The 20325-nt window shown below is 32.6% G+C and overlaps 1 protein-coding gene across 1 annotated transcript; it reads right to left on the reverse strand.

Moving 5' to 3' along the window:
* Positions 1-2931: 2931 nt before the first annotated feature.
* On the reverse strand, positions 2932-4981 carry LOC149398184 (uncharacterized). The gene is made up of 2 exons (XM_089615427.1): positions 4402-4981; positions 2932-4222 (listed from the first exon to the last, which is right to left on the reverse strand). Exon 2 carries the CDS (start codon positions 4186-4188, stop codon positions 3292-3294), a length of 897 nt encoding a protein of 298 aa, XP_089471553.1. The 5' UTR covers positions 4189-4222; positions 4402-4981; the 3' UTR covers positions 2932-3291.
* Between the last annotated feature and the right edge of the window lie 15344 nt (positions 4982-20325).

Here is a 20325-nt window from a genome sequence, read left to right on the forward strand (position 1 = left end):
ACGAGAGGAAATGAGAGAGGATGAGAGATGAAAAGAAGTATAGAATGAAGTGAAGATGGTTATATTACCTTGAAAGGGTATTTTTGTCCGAAATTGGTACAAAAGTCTAATTTTATATATTTATGAACTAGTGAGTCTAACTGAGATATTTTCATAACTTCGAGGTCTAGAAAATGAAATTTCTCATGTTCAATACAATTTGCTGAGAAACTATATATTATAAAAAATTAACCATTTAAAATAAATTAACCACTCATAAGGTTTATTATTCGGATCTCTTAGGTGTGTCACCTGTCAGGTAGTAGATTTTGTCCAAACTTGCCATGCCATCTCCATTCCACAAGCAATAATCATCCATCTTTGATTATTAATTATTGACGCTTTAAGATTAGACTATGATCCACAACCACAACTATGGCTATGCTTATAATAGCAACAAAAAACAAGTCCTGATTTATGTGCTCATTAGAATATCTCTAATTAGGGTGATAGTAATTTCAAAAGAGAAAACAAAATATAATATAATATAATATATATATATATATATATATATATATATCATACAATATTAAAAGAAAATCGAACCACAACAACAAGAGAGTCAGAAAAATCAAGAGAAAATAAAATATTGATATAATATAATAGAGAAAAAGAAAATTGAAATTATAACAAGACAGTCAAAAGTTTTGCTCGAACACATGTATTATGGTTTTGTCTATATGCTGATTTTGCGGTCTTAAGATAAAGGACTCCTTCAAAAAATTTTGATAAAAGGCAAAAAAAAAAGACTTATATTACAAGAATAGCGCAAAAAAAATTCAAAAATTTATACATGAAAAAGATAAAAATTGGACCACAAACAATTATAAATACAACAAAATAACCTGTGGGTTACCCGTCTATGCAGGTAACCAGTCATTATCATATTAATATACGAATCACGAGCAAAAACGTCGGTCTCCGTTTGTTGCAGATTGCGGTTATACGAGTCTTGCCCAACTGAGATTCACGCCTAAAAAAAATCATATCTTAAATCTCATATTCATATATGAAGAAACTAACCACTCCGATTAAAGATCGGGGGTACCAAAAGTCAGATTTACTAAGTCTTGATTATTGAAACATAATCGAAAGAAAAAGCAAAACATGAAGAAGTTAATAACTATAAAAAGTACATTCTCCTAAATTGAGAGTCCTCCGCTGGTCGAGATCACTGGAGTCTCCGTGCCACAGGAGAGGCGACGACACCGAAGACTGAAAGCCGAAGTCTTGATTTTTTGGGAGAAGTAACGTGACGACTAGAGTTTTTTTTTATGACTTGTATTATCTAGATCGGGTTTACATACGTGTTATATATATATATATATATATATATATATATATATATGGGAGCAACGTCATATACATGTATATATATTTTGGTCTGAAAATAAATGTATGAACTAAAATTGAAAAAAAAAAAACAAAGCAACAAAATAGCAAACAGTCGGAAAATAATATGTTTTTGATTGCCTTTTAACTTAGTAATCATTGAATTTATTTATTTTTTTAATTGAATTTTATTTAGTTTCAAACTCTGAACATTAAATAAATTTATTTTTTGTTATAGTTTTACTTTAACGTAATTGTTGTGATTTTCAGATAGCTTCATTGACAAATTGAAATTTGCAAGCTTCTAGTCTTGTATACATGTAAATATCTTCACTTATATTGGCCTAAACCGTGAATGTTCGATGAATTGATGAATGTAGGAAGTTATGACACATATCTTCACTTATTTTGGCTTAATGTCAGTTAATTGCTCGGTCAAGTACAAATTCAAATCATGTTACTCAGAAGGTGTACTTGCCTCATGTGCACCTGAAAATGACTCATATGGTCGATTACACTTGAAAATGCTTGAAGTTGCTCAAAGTCTTCCTTACTAGTTAAGATGTGTAATGCGATTTTCTCTTGTAGAACGAATATTCAATATCTTAGACAATGGAGCTCGTACTCGCTCAGTTAATATTAATTTTAATTGTAGTTTAAAATAGATAACCTACTTTTAATTTTTGTTTGTTTACCCCAAATAATCTAAAAGTTCAAGTTTTAAATAATATGTTTTGTTATGGTTAAGATCGATTATTCTTATTTAATCATAAATTTCAGTTCAAGGAAAAAAAAATCATTATCCAATTAAACATAGCATCTTTAACTACATTCACAAGCCAAGAACATGCATGAAAATCCTCATTAACCATATATATATATATATATATATATATTTTTTTTTTACAATTTTTGCTTTTTTTTTTAATTTTTTTTTCTTTTTATATCATAAAATTTACAAATTAGTCCCCCTTGAATTTTTTTTTTCATAGTTTGCCTAATTTATATTTTTAGTTCCATTCCTCCGAAGAACAAGCAAGAAAATCCTCTGACAAAGATAAGATCCACGCTTGGAAAAAGCAAATGGGACGAAAATTGGTTTTACTTTTTTTTTTTGTGTGGAGAATTTGAAAGATTTGGAAAATGGCTGGGAATCCGAATCCATTTATCCATATATCTCATTCCACAGTCTTTTCATTTTTGGCGCTTGCATGCTTTAAAATAAAATAAATCACATGCCTAGATATCATTTGATTTTGACTTTACAACAACCTTCCCAAGTGCCCATTTCTACGTCAAATTATTTACAAAAACTCGTATAAATCTTTCCCATCCAACTTTCACATAATTATCACAAATTCTCCTAAACTCCATTATTATTATTATTCACCCAAAAGAATAAAACATTGAACTATATTATTTAAATACGAGAGAGATCGTCATCTTTCTTATTCTTGTAATCCAAAACGTCACAAAATTATAAACGAGCCAAGACAAATTTTCATCGAGTTGGATAAAAGTTGTCAATTTCGTTCTCATTCGGACTATTTGTCACTTAGATCATCATAATTTCTAAACACCTTTTTTCTTCTTCTTCTTCTTGTAAAGAGAAAAACTGAGTCAGCTTCGCTTCCTCAGATAGACCATTACATATTACAAGGCTATAGCAAAACATTAATCAAAAGCTAAAGCCTATTATAAATCTTTTACATCAAAGCTAAATCAAGTCAAGTAACACCCCCGTTACTTATTCAAAGTCCTAATTAATCCTAAAAAAAAAAAAAAAAACGTATATTACCATTTTATCTTTCCTTTTTTTCATTTTTTTTTTGCTCGGAATTACCATTTTATCTCATATAGGATGATATATTTATTATATAGTATTTTTTTATAAGGAAAAAAAAGACACGTAACGCCACGTCAGCATCTCCAGTCGAGACGAACCTCGCCGCCCGGCGAAACGGCGACGTTTTGGCTGGGCTTCCGGAAGGAGACGATGTGGCTGGCAGCCATGAAAGCCGTTACCTGCTCGGAGACTCTGACGTCATCCATCCGGAGCTCCTGGAGCCTCCGCACGTACTCCGGCACGTGCTGTAGGTCCCACACGACGGCGCGTCCGCCGGGCTTCAGAACCCTAACCAGCTCTCCGACGGCGCGCATCCTCTCCGCCGCCGCCGCCGCCGTCCGGTGGCCGTGCTCTCTCCCGACGGTGTGGACGAACACCGCCGAGACCACCACGTCGAAGTAGTTGTCCCCGAACGGAAGCCTCCGCGCGTCGCCCTCACGGCACGTGACGTACTCCGCGACGCCTTCCAGGTGAGCCGTGCGGAGCGTGGAGACCAGCGCGTGAGATCCACTCGACCTGTCCAGTCCCACGACTCTGCCGGAGCTTCCTCCTTTTTTGAGCTGAGTCGCGACGGCGTTTAACAGGATCCCTCGGCCGCAGCCGAGGTCGAGTGCGTGGCGCACAGTCGACCAGTCTCCGACGGTGGATACCATCTTCTGCGCCATGTCGTGGCGGAGGGCGACGGAGGAGTACAGGAAGTTCGCCGCGGCGAAGAAGAGGCACGCGGCGGAGATCGCCACGACGGCGCCGGAGAATCCGGCGGCAAATCTGGCGGTGGCGGCGCCGGGGAGGATTCTGGCGAAGACGGCGACGGCGGAGGAGAAGTAGGCGAGGTAAGCGACGGAGATGGCGGCGAAGAGCACGCCGTGGAATAGGAGGAACACGATCGTCTGCCATTGATCGACGCCGTAGATTGAGTAGATCTGAGGCCAGTCTTTTCCTCCGCCGCCGGAGTTGCTCAGTTTTCCCATTTTACCCTTCCCGAACGACGACAATTACTGAAATCTGTATCAAGGAAGTGGAATAGCGTTAGAAATTATGATTTTTAATTTTTTTTTAATAGTCCACCTAAATATATAGTAGTGAGAGACAGAGAGACTATTGACTGAACCAAAACAAAGACTCTGGTTTTGAATTTTTTTTATATTTTTTTTTAACTTTGGCATTTATTATTACTCGCTTACCGCGAAGAAGAATCCGAATCCGAGAGCAGAAGAGTCAGTCAGGCTCAGAATCTCAGATCTAATCTCTTCTCAACAGTCTCTGAGTCTGAGAAAAAGAGAAGAGAGATATTTCTTTCTTTCTTACTTTCTTATAGCGATCCCAACACAACACGTAAATGGGAAAAGGGGTTTTGTGAGAGAGAAAGTGAGAGAGAAAGAGAGCAAAAACAGAGTAGAGAAAGAGAATTAAATAGGAATAGAAGAGAAGATGAGAGCTTTTTAGTTAAAGGTACGTCATTTGGGTTTTGGGTAATAACTCAGCTCCGATGGTGGGAACAAAAAAAAAAGTTGAAGATGATGAGATCGTTACACACACACATACATACACTCTTTTTTTCGCACTCTGCTTCACAGCTCAGCCTCTTGAAAAACGCGGTTTCACGTCGGTTTGTGATTTCGATTCTTTTGAGCAGATAATGAAAATAGAAAAAGGGAAAATGGGTTATTGAGAAAAGAAAAAAATGTAACCCGAGTTTGGATGAGGATTTTGTACGGAGTTTGTAGAGAGAACAGACAGACTGATTTGGTTGTAAGGATTCTGAATTTCTGATATTTGTAAGGGTGGTTTCTTAAATTTAATTTAATTTAATATTTTTTTTGTTAATTTCTACCGGGAAACCGGTTGGACCGGTTGACTTGGCTTTTATTTATTAATTAAGATTTATTACTCGTTGTTTTTGGAGTGGGAATGAATGAAGAGTTGGTCCAGTCAGTGGGAAATGTTGAAAACTTCTTAGTAAGAGAGAATAAAGAGGGAATTTTTGGGGCAAGCAAAATTTGCAATTTGAATGGTGGTTTTGGAAGTTACCCAAGAAGAGTTGGAATTAAATGGGTGATAATAAATAAATAATATTGTGTAACTCGGAAAAGTGAAGTTCGAATTTTCTTTTATAAAGAAATTAAAAGGTTAAGCTTTGGGTAAGCAAAATTAAATAATTATAAAAATACTATAAGAATTCATAAACAAGTAAAAAAAAAAACTAATACAAAAAATTAAAGCTAAAGCTAAAGCTAAAGCAAAAGTTAGGGCTGTTTAAAGATAACGGTTCTCATGGAGTCATGGTCTCATGGGACACACTGATGGTAAAAGTAAATAATTGGCGATAAATTAAAGACAAGTGTAATCATTAAGATAACATAAACAATTTTGAATGCTAAGCGAATTGTACATAATTATCTTACAAAATGAAGCTAATAATTTGATAGTTTTTTTTTTTTTTTTACAAAACAGAGAAATACAACCATATAAATTAGAATGGCATGTAATTTTTACAGTTTCTTGTGAATATTATTTATAGAATTGACTAATTTTTACTCGTTATTGATAAGATATCCAAAGTTTACAACTAAATTGCTATTCTTCTAGAATTCTCTTTGATTTTACGAATATATTCATATATTTGAGTGACATAAATATCTGTTAAATAAAATCTACTCTTTATATATTGAAATTCATAGCTCTTTAGTTTTACTTGCGTCAGTATTGATAGCCGATATTGTAGATAAAAAATGTATACATTTCAATAATAAATTGAATAATAAAAAAATAAATAATGAATCAGTCATACAAATCTCATACTACACAAACACACACAAAATGGATCAAACCATTTGATAAAAAAAAATAAAAATAAAAAATCAAACCTAAAATATTTTAGCGTAAAGTGACACGGCATTACCACTAGATCAACTAAATTAATCAGAGGTATCATTTGATTACAAGTAATTAGATTTACCTTCAAAATTGTTCATTTTTACATGTTCCCCAATATAGTTCTCCAAACCATCATGTTTTTCTTCTTCTTCTCTCTTTTTTTTTTATTTTTTATTTTTTTTATCGGACTTTTCTTCTTCTTCTTCTTCTTCTTCTTCTTCATGTTTTTGAAGTGTATGCTTTCATTCATTACACGTGGAAGCACTGAATAAAGAATCGCATAGACAACAATCACAACAACATTGGTTTCATGACATTAAATTATATCTTTCACTATTAAGATCGGACAAAAATTATCATTGTTCAAACCAAGCTTTTGAATCCTACAATTACGCGAGTGAAATTATTCGCAACTAAAATACATGGAAATGATGACTCATTGCTTCTTATTCATATTTATAGTGAGACAAAATCATTAAATGGAAAGTTTTGATCATGTGAAAGCTCATGCCAATGTCTAAAACTTAAAATAAATCAATAGTAAAAAAAAAGTGACAAATGAATAGATCTTCATCGTTCACCTTAAATGTTTGCTTGCTTGCTTTTATGAAATAAGATAAATGATATGATGCTGTTGTTCTACTATGATATTATCTTTGATTATTCATAAATACATAAATTATATATTTTGCAAAAGTTCAAACGTAATAATAATGAGTTAATGTACACTTGGTAGTAGATCCAATACAATATGTTACAAGCCTGTTTTTATTTTTATTTATTCTAAAACATTTACCAACTTGCTTGACCTTGAAGCACTTGTATTTTATTTTCTTAATTTTCTCTAAGCAAGCACTCGTATTGATATTTTCCACATTTCTTTAAGTTATAATCTTCTCTAATTAATGAGTTAGTACAGATCTATCTCTTACTTACCGAATCCAGGAGTGACAATAATCCCTTGATATAGTGCATCATAGTTATGTTTCGCTGCTAGCAACGTAGTGTGTTCAATATTGGGGAATTGAACATGAATATTATTATATTGAAATTTGTTTTACATCTATGAGTAAATATTTTACCAAATTCAACAAAATTGTCAGAATCATTTTTATGAAAAATTTGTCACGAAATTCAGTATTTTGTGACAATTTTGATAGTAGTTGCGTAGAAAATCAATTTCATTTTTATTTTAGTAAATGAAAAGCATGCGAACTAGTAATGTTTATGTCCAATTCCCTTATTATTTGCACAATATTGAATATTGGGTTTGATTGTCATGAAAAAGTTGATGAAGTGAATTTTCAAATATAATTGGAAAATAAAGTTTCCCCATTAATGCGTGAAAGATACAATAATATTTACATTTTTTTTTCAGGGAGCATCTACTACTTGGCAAATTTGAACCCACTATCTTAATTTAGAGAATACGCGTATACCTTATGTGAATTTTTGTTTTGAATATGTTTATAACTTATGTACTTGTTATTAACTTTTTTTTTTTTTTTTTTTTTGCGATTTTTTTTTTCGGGGAAGCTCTCATCTCTTTATTTGGGGCGATAGTGCTTTGTACACTTAATGTAATATTATTATTTACTAAGTAATTATTAGTAAAAACGAGAAATATGATATAAAGAAATATAATTACTAAATAATATATAATTAACATTAGTAAAAAAATTATATTTCTTTTAATTTTTAAATTTGAGTAATTATTTATAAAATTATATTATCATTAATGTTAATTTGTTTTGTTAATGTTTAATTTTGTTGAAGAAAAATATATAAATCTTTGTTAAATGTGAGTCCGCCACGTGTATTTCCGTCCGAAGATAACAGTCTAGTAGTTACGGTGCAATAAAATAAAATATTAGGTATTTATATCGTCGAAAAAAATTAGGTGTATAAATGTATTGAAAAATATTAGATATTTATGCTGTCATTAATCCTATATATATAGAGAGTATTATTCGTGTGAAACTTTGAATTCTATTTCCTTGTTTAAAGCTTAATTACTTCTTTTGCACATAGTTTTGTTGGGGAGCGGAAGTCAATAAGATTAGTTTAATTGTTTAAGATTTGTCCTTTAGTGCTACTCAAAGTTGTTTTATTTTCTATTTTTTTTTAACAATTAAACCACTAGTCCAATAGCATACTCTTCTCTTAAAAAATAACTAAAGTTTTATTTTATTAATAAAATAGCATATCGGATCGAAGTAAATAAAATTAACTAAAACAGTTTTTTCAATATATTTTGGTTAAATTAAAGTAAATTAAATTAATTAAAACAAATAATTCAATTTACTTTGACAGTACTATTTTCTTAATAAAATAAAATTTGGCTAAAACTTTTTTTTTTTTGAGTTGGGGCACTATCGGCGAAGATTACATAATATATTAGCAGTGCAAAGCGCAAGTGGCACGATTACATAGCAGGTGGCACTATTGGCCAAGATTACATACTTATTAGAATAAATCCTAGGGTGCATGCATTTCTGCATCCCATGGGGGCTTGAACCCATGACATATCCGTCGAGGTGAGTGTGGGATTACCGCTAGACCAAGCTAGCTACCACAAATTTGGCTAAAACTTTAAAAGCAGCTGGGGATTTTTTTTTTTTTTTGGGTTGATATTAATGTATTAATATCAAATTCTTCACTTTATTAATTAAATATTATGAGAGAGAAGGAGAGAGGGGAATTCAAAGGCAGACAAGTGTAACATTTAGATTCCTAATAAGCACAATGATATCCGCAAATTATGGAATTCGCTGATCAAGACCGTTAACAAGAATTGACGGTCCTTTTGAGATTGATGAATTAAATGCTTTATTAGTTTTTTTTTTTTTTTTTTCACCCCAAAAACACTCACTTTCATTATCACTATCCTCTTGTGTCCCCTTGATATCAGGTCACAAAGCCCAAAAATTCCTCCTACAAAAGTCTCCTATATTTTTATTTCGGGGTTTCTATTTTACTTATTTGCCCTTCCAAGACTCCAACAGAAGTACGAACGAACTATGAACTATGAACTATGAACTATCACAATCTGTTTTTTTTTTTTTTTTTTTTCGTGGGAACTTGTGAAATATTAACTTCACATCAATGAAACGACGATGAACGTCCTCATGAGTCCTGTTAGGTTTTTTTTTTTTTTTTTATGTCGGTGTAGAAGTATCAAATATCACTATGCTTAACCGACTTTTTGGGCATGAAAATCATATATCAACGTGGATTTTGGCCGCAAGTAGGACTCTTTTTCATTCTCAAAGCATCGTATATGATATCATACACAACCAATATAAATTACAATGAATAATCTTTCAATTTCAGCAATTCTGATATGAGATTTCTCCACGTAAAGGAAGTAGTAGCACCTAGACTAAGCCATTAAGAGTGTCAAAAATAGGGTTTAAAGGGTTTTTATTTTGTGGCACTATTAAGATTACATCTTATGTATAAAATAAGATAAATTTATGAGGCCATAGTTAAGGCATGATAAACTTGCACCTGTAAGGCTGTAACACAAATAGTAAATTAAATAACTGCCATATGTTGACAATGAATATTATAAAAATTCTCTCGCGATAAACACAGAATACGGTACACAAAAGATGTCATACACTATGAGTATACATGCAAAATTATCTTCAATTACGGACAGATAAAATAAAAAATGAAGAAAATAAATAAATAAACTGATGGTGTAAAATATGATAGAGAAAATAAGAGATATATTTGTTGAGTAGGTGCGTGAGAGCATCTGTTTTTATTATAGTCCCTTCATGAGTAAGTGTGTAATTATCACTAAACTGAGCTATTCGATCACAAAATTTGAGTCAATATCCACAAAAATTTAAGCCGTAATCAATTGCAAGCTATGTATTATGATATTGAAACTAAAAATTTATTGTTGAGGAGTGAATATCACCTATTGGAATGATCCACTTAAAACCTCATCTCAGCTTTTATTTATTTGTTTAAAAGTTTGAGCGATACGATCTAACACTTAAAAAGTTTTTAAAGTTGTACTTAATTAGTGTTTCTATCTCTAAGCTGTTAATACCCATAGGTTTCATCTGGTTTGAGAGATATTTCATTGTGAACTTCTTGATTTTTGGGGTGGTACGTTGTTTCTTGCAATTTGTCCTATTAGGCCGAGAATTTGAGTGTGCAACGAAAATACTTAATTTTCTCGTACCAACAAAGTTAATCATATATGTGTATGTTTTAGCATCATGCGTACTAAACGACTCTATCGTCTTCTAATAAAAAAAAAAAATCTTAAAATCATACCTTGCAATTTTCTAACTCGTACAATGGCGATGACAAAAAACGAGAATATTAAAAATAAGAATCGAGAGGACATGACTTCATCAAAATGCTTGTAATTATATGTTGGACAAACAGGTCAGTTTTAAATTAATTTATCGATATTTTCACACATTTTATGGAAACACAAGCAAAAGGGAAAATAAATAAACAAGTTGTCAATTTTGAATTTCAAAATGCACAAAATTATATTATTTAAATAAAAGTCGAAGGCAATTTAAATTTAGTGGGCCAAACTTTTATTTTTTCTCTCTAAACTTTTCATATAGTTTCTTTAGGAAAAGTAAAAGTGGGGTCACTTATATCTTCAACTAAATGACAGATAGGGACTTGAGGTGCGACGGTAAAAGAAAAATCATAAGCTTAAAATCAAACTAGCCGTGCTCCCAAAAAAAAAATTAAGATTTAAGTTTGAGCTTTTAATCTTCGGTATCGTCGCCTCTCTAAATATAGAAAAATTTCGATAGTCTCGATCAATGGACGACTATCGACCTACGAAAATGTACTTTTATATTCTTTTTATGTTTTACTTTCTCTTTTAATTATGTTTCAATAATTCAGACTTAATAGATCTGACTTTTGTACCGTCCAATCTTTAATCGAAGTGTTTTTGAATTTTTCTTCAAATATGAATCTCATATCTAAGATATGATTTTCTTCTTTGAGTGTAGATTTCAGTCGTTCAAAACTCCTAAAACTGCATTCTGGAACAAGCGAATGCCAATGTTTCCGCTCGTGATTCATATCGTAATATGATAATGACTGACTACCTACATAGACTGGTAATCCACATATTATTTTGTTGTATTTTTATTATTATTTGTGATTCACATTTTATCTTCTTCCTTAAAAGTTTTTTTTTTTTTTTTTAATTTTCTTTGTCTTATTCTTGTAATATTCTAAGCCTTTTGACTTTTATATATCAATATATTCTTTAAGAAACCCTTTATAAAATAAAATAAAAAATAAAAAAAAAATAAAAAAATAATTACAGTGCAGGTGATACGTACTTTGGACTATTTGCTTAGTAGAAGTAGTATAGTCATTTGAAAAAGTTTAAACTTTTAATTAAAATGTATATAAAAATATATCATCTCTTAGTTAATAAAATTGTATATAAATAAACTGAATTATATTTTTTTATCTTTATATAAATTAAAGAAAAGTTCAACTACTTCCAATTTTTAGACTAAGATTAGATTTGAATATTTTAGTACTATAAATAAGTAATTCAAGAATGTAAAATGCTTCAAGTTGATTATATCGAACCAATAATTAAAATCATTCAAAAATTAGTGTAGGGGACTAAAATGATAATCTTAATAGTTTATAGACTACTTATTTTAAAAGGAGTTTTGACCCTAAATCCTAAAGTATGTAGGCCATGTATAATTTATATCACCGGCGTAACGCCTAGGGCTTTATTTCAAAATAATTAAATGTGCATGATCTGATGATCCTATTTACATGTCAATGAACCAACTCTCGGAAGAATGGGTTATATTCTTGGGGTTTTAACGGGTCTAGTACGTTTAAATATTGGCATATATACATATATACGCCAATATTTAAACGTATCATATTTATTTCAGTTCCTCACTTCTTTAATTTTATTTATTCAATCAATTTACGAATTCGGCGCTTCTATGAAATCTTGGAGCGTTATTATTATTATTATTATTATTATCTTACGTACCATATACATATATAAAAATATATATAAGCGGTGGAATGAGTCTTGAATAATTGTTTTGACCTTTGTACTATTATTAGTGTAGATAAATGTAGTACATGAAATAAGTTACAAGGAATAATACGTTTGATATATATATATATATATTTTTTTTTTATATAAATATTTAGATCACAAGTTTCCAAATTGAAGATATCCTTTCCCTTACTTTATATGTCTTACACGACCCTCTGTCTCCTATAAGATGTAACCTTTTGGCTGATATCGAGCTTGTTACTCCTTTTTATTGTTTACTGAAATTTAATGGAAAATAATGCCGAAGTAATAAGAATTTTTTTAGTATAACAATTAAAGCATGGTAAAAAAAATATTTCAGTAGGTTTTTACTTTTAAGTACGCATATAGACAATGGCACATTTATGATATAAATATTGCTCCCCTCAATTATTCTAAGCATTATAGCCCTTTAAATTCAAATGTTTGCAAAATAATCAAAATAATAATTTACACCGTTGGACAACTAGCTAAAAATTATAACACGTTCAATTATATATATATATATATATATATATATATATATATATATATATATATATATATAATTGGGCAAGGAAGCATTATAGCTTTATTAAGTTTGGGCTATTTCAAAATAGCCAATAGTTTCTTTATTTTTAAATAAATAACCAATTACCTTATTAAGTGTGGACAAGTTTACCAGTACACCCTTAATATTTTCGAGTAAAAAAAATAATTACATTAATTTGTTTTTTTTATTATTATTATTAATTTTTAGTCGTTAGTTTGTAAAAAAAAATACAAAACGAGTACTCAGCGATTTCATTTTTTGGAAATCAAAATATGTTTGTTAACTAAACAAATGAACCAATATGATAAAATATGAAGAGAAATTTTTTTACTAACCTAGTTATAGTTGCAAATTTTGAAAGAAAGAAATAGTAAAATAAATAGAATATTGATTAGTTATATATACCACATATATCTTTTAGCGCAGGCACGAAGCCAGTATTAATCAACGATGGGCTATAGCCCCACTTCAATTTTTTTTTTTTTTTTTTGCACTTTTTGTCCATTTTTCATTTTATTTTTACAGTTTTTACTCTCAAAATTTACAAACCAGCCTCCTCTGAATATTTCGTTGCAAATTAGCCTCCTAATCTAGATTCTTGGTTTCGTCCCTGTTTTAGTGTATATTAGCTATATGAAAGTAAATACTAACAAAAGTGATACAATATGAACGTGTCTTTTAAAAAAAAATTATTAAAAAACGTTTAAACACTTAATGAAGTGTAAATTAGGAAATTTATCCATGTATTTTTTTTTATAAATAAAGTCTATTATCCGGTTATTGAAGCTTTCTATCCATGTATTTTTTTTTATTATTTTTTATCAATATGGTTAGACTTAATGGCCTATATATAAGAAAAGTCTGTCAACTAATAAATGATTTTATATACGGTATTCATTACTTCTAATATCTGCACGTATAGCTTATAAAATGGGCAAGATAATTCATTATTTTTTTAAAAAAAAAGTAAACTATTTTTTTTAGACAAAACTTGAAATATTATTATTATTATTATTATTTCTCATTCAGTTTGAACCTTACCTAGTTTCTTTTACAAAACGAGAGAGAATATTGAGGGAAGAGAGAGACGAATGATTCGGAGATTTTCAGAATGGTGAACTTGACTACTATTGACTTCTTTGATTAGTATATAAATATGAGTACAAGTACTAATCTCCACCATTGAGTTATAACTAACTCTAACATGCTGGCAACTATCAATCCTAGTAGTCTATACATTGTGCTTTACTAATCTTAGTAAGCTCTAGTATATACTACAATACGCCCCCTCAAGCTTATACTTGTACATCGAGGTTAAGCTTAGAATAGAGAGGTTTACAAAACGAGGAATAGTAAGTGATTTGGTGAAAGCATCAGCAACTTGATCATCAATTGGCACGTAACGAACTTCGAGTTGCTTGGACGTGACTTTTTCTCAGAAAAAATGTGCGTCAATCTCGACATGTTTCGTGCGGGCGTGAAAAACTTGATTTGATCAGGCTTACGATGCAGCACTAATATTGTCGCACCAAATCACCAGAGTTTGAAATTACAGCTGGATTCCGAGTTCTTTGAACGACGACTAGAGCCAAATGATCTATGATATTGTTGATGCTAAAGCACGGTACACAGATTCGATGATGCTATGTGCGACGACGTCTTGCTTCTACGACGCCCAAGAGATTAGGCTATCTCCTAGAAATACACACGTGCCAGTGGTAGATTTTTGGTCGTCAAGGTTGCTTGCCCAGTTAGCATCTAAGAAGGTTACAACATTCAGTCGAGGAGCAGCTGTGAACTGCAGACCTTGGTCTGGTATACCAGCAAGATAACGTAGAACTCTTTTGCAGGCATTCTAGTGTGAGATCATTAAAGCTTGCAAGAACTGGCTTAGTTTGTTAATTGAGAAGGAGATACCAAGACGGCTCATCATAAGATGCTAAAACGAGCCAATTGTGCTTCGATAGAGTGATGGCTGATCAAATGGCTAGCCATCTTCACGATGTAACTTGTGATTGGGACACATTGGTGTTGGGTTGGGCTTGCATTCGAGCATGTTGGTCTTGGTGAGCACTTCTTGCAAGTACTTATGCTGAGACAGACACATACCAAACTCGTCACGTGTAGCCTCAAAGCCGAGGAAGAATCTGATAGAGCTAAAGCTTTTCAGAGTGAAGTCCTTATTGAGATCATTGATAGCTTTTGATATTAGTAGAAGGTCATTACCAGTCACTAGTATGGAAGCATACGTGATTAGGTTTCGATGGCTGTACATAGCCTTCCAGTTGGTTCATGTAGACTGTCTCGTTAAGTGTACCATTGAGGAAGTCGTTATTCACATTGACTTGTTGTATGTCCCAATTGAATGTCACAACTAGAGTGAACATGACTTTAAGTGTTATCACTGGATTGTAAGTGTCAAAGAAATCGAGACCTGTTGTTTGTTGGAAGAGTTTTGCCACTAGTCATGCTTTTAGCCGTTCAATGGTGCTATCTGCAAGATTCTTGACTCTGAACACCCAACGATTTGCCACTACATTCAGCGATTTTTCCAATCATGGTTAGACAAAGCATCAATTGTGGCTGGAGTTTCTCTCACAACATCACAAATAAGAGACATAACTTTGAAAGCTTTAGGTTTTGTTGTTCCATTTTTGGATCTGGTAAGTATAGGATGATTGTTTGATGATTGTGGCATGTGTTCAGTTATGGATATTTGGTTAGGGTTTGGGAGTGGTGAGATGGGTTGTGATGTGTTGGAAGATTGAAATGGTACTAGGTGTAGTGGCACTGAGCTTTAGTTGTTTGATGGTGAGAATGGAACTAGAGCATGGCTGTTTGGTGAGTTGATTGAGCACGGGGTTTCATTTGTGTTTTCTTGCTTTGTGGATGACTGAGTGAATGAGTTTGGTGTGGTTGGCACAATTTAGTTATATTGATTTGTTATGCATGGCAAATGAGTGAACCTGTGTGAAGGACAAGGACCAAGTAAAGACTGTGTAACACACAAATCGGACTGTTGATTTTGACTTGATATGCAATATGGGAAAGCAGACTCATTGAAAAGAACTGAACAAGAGGTGTACACTCTACCATATGTGTGTAAGCATCTACAGCCTTTGTGGCTACGACTATAACCCAACAAATTGCATTCATAAGTTTTGAAACTAAACTTGTGTTGATTGTAAGGTATGAGAAAAGGAAAACATCTGCAACCAAAGACTTTAAAGAATTTGTAATCATGTTTATTGTGAAACAGAGGCTCAAAAGGTGATTTATGATTTAAAGTGTGCGTTGAAAATCTGTTGATAATGAATACTGCAGACACAAAGGCATCTCACCAGAAGTGTAAGGGCATGTGGGCTTGAGCTAAAAAGGAAAGTCTCATCACTAATATGTATTGGTGTTTTCTCTCGAATTTTCCATTTTGTTGGTGTGTGTATGAGCATAGGTGTCTAAGAGTGATGCCTAAAGAGTTTATGATAGGTAGTACTGGTCGATATTCACCACCCCAATCAGTTTGCAAACACTTGATTTTGGTGGTGAATTGTCTCTCAATGTAGTTGCTGAATCTAAGAAACACAGACTTTGTTTCTTATTTGAGTCTTAACGGAAAGAACCAGGTGAATCTAGTGTAGTCATCAACAAAGTGTATGTAGTATCTATAGCCATCACAATTTGGAATGGCTTTGTGATTATGGTTTTGGATGATGGGAAATGAAATTGATGAATTTTTCCTAAGGCACATGCTGAGCAAAAGTCTGGTTTGGATGTATTGAGAGAGACATTTAAGGTCTTTATGATTCTAGACATGGCATCTTTTGATGGGTGTCTAAGTCTTTGATGCCACACATTCACATCATCAGTTTTGAAATGGTTAGATATATTGTCACAAACAAAAGACTATTTGAAATCAAAACCAGAGAGATTGCATTGACTCAAATTACTGCAATTGTACAAAAGTTTACAATAACTTGATGACACACATGGATCAGACTTTGGACAATGACTCGATACAATAGGTAAACAAGCAGACTTTGAATATATATACACTTAAGAGTTTAGACAAGGACTTGACACAACACATAAAGCAGACTCAACACACTTGTTTACACAAATATGTGACTTATTTTTACAACAAGTTGTACATACAACAAAAATAGAACCATTAAGATGAGTGACAAAAGACCAAAATTTTGGCTTCAATGAGAGATATAATGGCTCCAGCTTGGTGAAATCAAGCTGATACAATGCATCCTTTACTGTTGGCAGTAGCAGACCCCTTATTCTAGCTTTGTCCTTCACAAGACATTCATTGTGATAAAATTCGATCAGTACATTGTTGTCTCGTATAAATTATGATACAGATAAGAGGTTTTTGGTAATGAAAGGTACATGTAGGATGGTTTTTAGTAATATATTTCTGGATTTTCTATTCACACTTGTATCACCTATGTGTAAAAGTGGGAGAAAGTTTCCATTACCTACAACGAACTTGTCTTTTTCTATTGTAGTTAGACTAAATGGGGAGGTTATTAAGGTCGGATGTGACGTGGCTCGTAGCTCCGCTATCAAGGTACCGCTCCTGATCGGCATTCTGATCTTCATTTGTTGCAGCATAGGCTTGTGCTTAAGAGTTGAGACCCACTATTGTTGTAGCTTTGACTGCCGTTGCTTTGACTACTGCCATTCTAGTTTACCGGTGGAGAGCCTTGAAACTGAAGATCGAACCTATGGAAGCATTTGATCATCGTGTGACCGGCGCGACCACATAGTTGACAAATTGGGTGATTTCCACCACGTCCTCTTCCCAGCACATCCTGTTCCTCTGTGACCACCGTTGTTGGAGTTTGATCCTCTTCCTCTTAAAGCAACATTCGCCATCAGAGTTGACATCGAGTCCGTTGAAAGAGGCGTGTTTCGAGCCTCGATTCACATTTCCTGTTATATTGAAGTGCGAATTGTACTTCTTAGAGACTGAGACTCTTAGATCTGTTCGTCAAATTGATAAGGACAGATTCGTATTCTGGTCCAAGGCCGCCAATAATGTATAGAATGTGCTCATCGCCAGAGATTGTTGTTTCTTATCGAAGTGGGGTTGCTGGCAACATTTCTCATTTTCACAATGTATTCAACAATCAATAAATTTCCGTTCTTCAAGGTTTGCAGAGAAAACCTAAGTTGAAGAATTCTCGCCTTCGAGTTTGTGCGGAACGAGGCATTGAGTATTGACCATACATTAGAGGAAGTCTGACATCGATTGACGTGGCCGAGCATCGATTAAGAGATCGACGAGAGAAGCCATCTCAAAAGCAGCTGGTCAGGTCTTATCCAGAGTATGAACTCCGGATTTGGCAATCTTGTGACAACTCCACTTTCGTCGATGAATTCAAGAAATTGGACCAGCCACGTGATAGATCCAATAAAGAAGCCATCCAATCCATGTGCTCTTGCTGTTGAAATGACTTGTGCGCTCCATAATTGGTGATTGGTACGACCAAGCTTGAGGCCGATCGGATTGAGACCATGAAGCGACATACTTTGATACATCCGCGGTTGAGCAGAGTATTGGCTCTTCGGAGAGTAGTTCATCGTTGGTGAATCGTGGTTGATCGAAAAGGAAAGATTCGCCATTGTCGATAAACTTTCTTGACATCGAGCTCCAAGAGAGAATATTGAGGGAAGAGAGAGATGAGAGAGACGAGTGATTTGGAGATTTTCAGAGTGGTCAACTTGATTACTATCGACTTCTTTGATTAATATATATATACGAGTTCAAGTACTAATCTCTATCATTGAGTTATAACTAATTTTAAGAGACTGGCAACTATCAATCTTAACCGTCTATACACATATGCTTTACTAAGCCTAGTAAGCTCCGGTATATATTAAAATAATAGGAAATAATATGATCTTTTTATTAGATGTAGAAATATTGATAGTAAAAATAAATAAATAACTTATTAGCCCAGGTTAGAGAAGGAAAGCTTCTAGATGTACGTACGTACGTACTCTCTATAACATTTCAGCAGCTCCTGTATTTTTTGTACTCCTAAAGTGTCTTTTGAAATAATTGTCCCACATGCATTTGCTTATTCAAAAAAAATATGGATATATATATATATATATATATATATATATATATATATATATATATATCTCTATACAAAATCGTAGTATATACGTGGCCTAGTTTCACTAGCCGTCGCAGCAACATTAATGTTAATAATGGGATAATGTGGGACCCGTGATTTATAGTTATAAATATTTATGAACATTTTTATTTAAAAATAATAATTAAATACTTAGCATAATAATCAATAATGGTGATGAAATTAGCATTAGGAGTTATACTATATATTTTGATGTTTTAGGAGGAACTGAACCCACCTTGAGCCTACCAAAAGCTCAAACTCAAAACTCAAAGCAAAAACTGTCCACCAAATACATTATTCAAGTAACCAACACACCAAACTTTATTTATTATTTATTTATTTATTTATCACAAACTGTCACATTATACTAAATGACCCCATTTTTTAGTTGTACTTAGAAAATGCATGCAAGCCACCAAAAAACCTTAAAGACTCATCTCACATGGAAAATAATGGAACTCTATTTGTTTCAAATTATTCATTATTTGGTGAAACTTTCTTCTACCGAATCATATAGTATAAGGATACACGTACACATTTGTGTAAGACGTCAATTATAAACAATTAAGCCAAAAATATAATAGCTAAGGGTAAAAGAACGTATTAGTGTTGACCATATCATGAACTTTGTAAATTTGCAACGTCAATGCATACATATATTTTACACTATCAATTTCAATGAAGCTTTTTTATTTATTTATTGACAATATCATATTCTTTGGCCAAATAATTTATTGTTTAGCGACCTACACGGTCCGGAGGAGAAGCTTGTTTTAACATTAAAGTATTTATAGATAAAAAAAATTACAAATGTTTTTTTTTTCAAATTTAAAAATAGATTTGTTTGAAACCCAAATGTTGTTTTGAACTTAGAAAAGCGCAGGCAATGGCGATAGACACGGGGCGCTATTACACACCTCTCAGAAGTTAGATCTAGAGGATCATATATATATATATATATATATATATATATATTTATATATGTGTGTGTGTGTATATATATATATATATATATATATATATATATATATATATTGTGTGTGTGCTGTGTATGTGTATACGTCGAAATGGACAAAGAAAGATCATTGTATTTTTTTTTTAGTATAAATGAACAGCACTAGATAACATGGAATTTTCTTTAACGCGCATTCGGAATCTTTAAAGTATATATTTTATATTGTTTCGAAGGATTTTTATATCGTGGCTTTAATTGTGGGGTTGAACTTACTTACATTCTAATCTTCTTTGGTCGTCGAACACGTGAAGTACTTCATGCAGTCAGGCATGCTTCTGACTTCAGTATAACCCAAAAAAATATAAGATGAAAAAGCATAAGTAATACATATAAATCTAATATTAATGCAAGATATTCATATTGGCGTACTTATTTGGTCAACAAATATGTAGCACTTCAAGGGATCTACTTGGATTTTCGAAGTCAAAATCAGAAATTCAAAAATCACCA

The sequence above is a fragment of the Urtica dioica genome, chromosome 5, assembly GCF_054948205.1.
Source record: "Urtica dioica subsp. dioica isolate 48M chromosome 5, U.dioica_male_clone48M_v1_H2, whole genome shotgun sequence".
In the NCBI taxonomy this organism is placed as follows: Eukaryota; Viridiplantae; Streptophyta; class Magnoliopsida; order Rosales; family Urticaceae; genus Urtica; species Urtica dioica.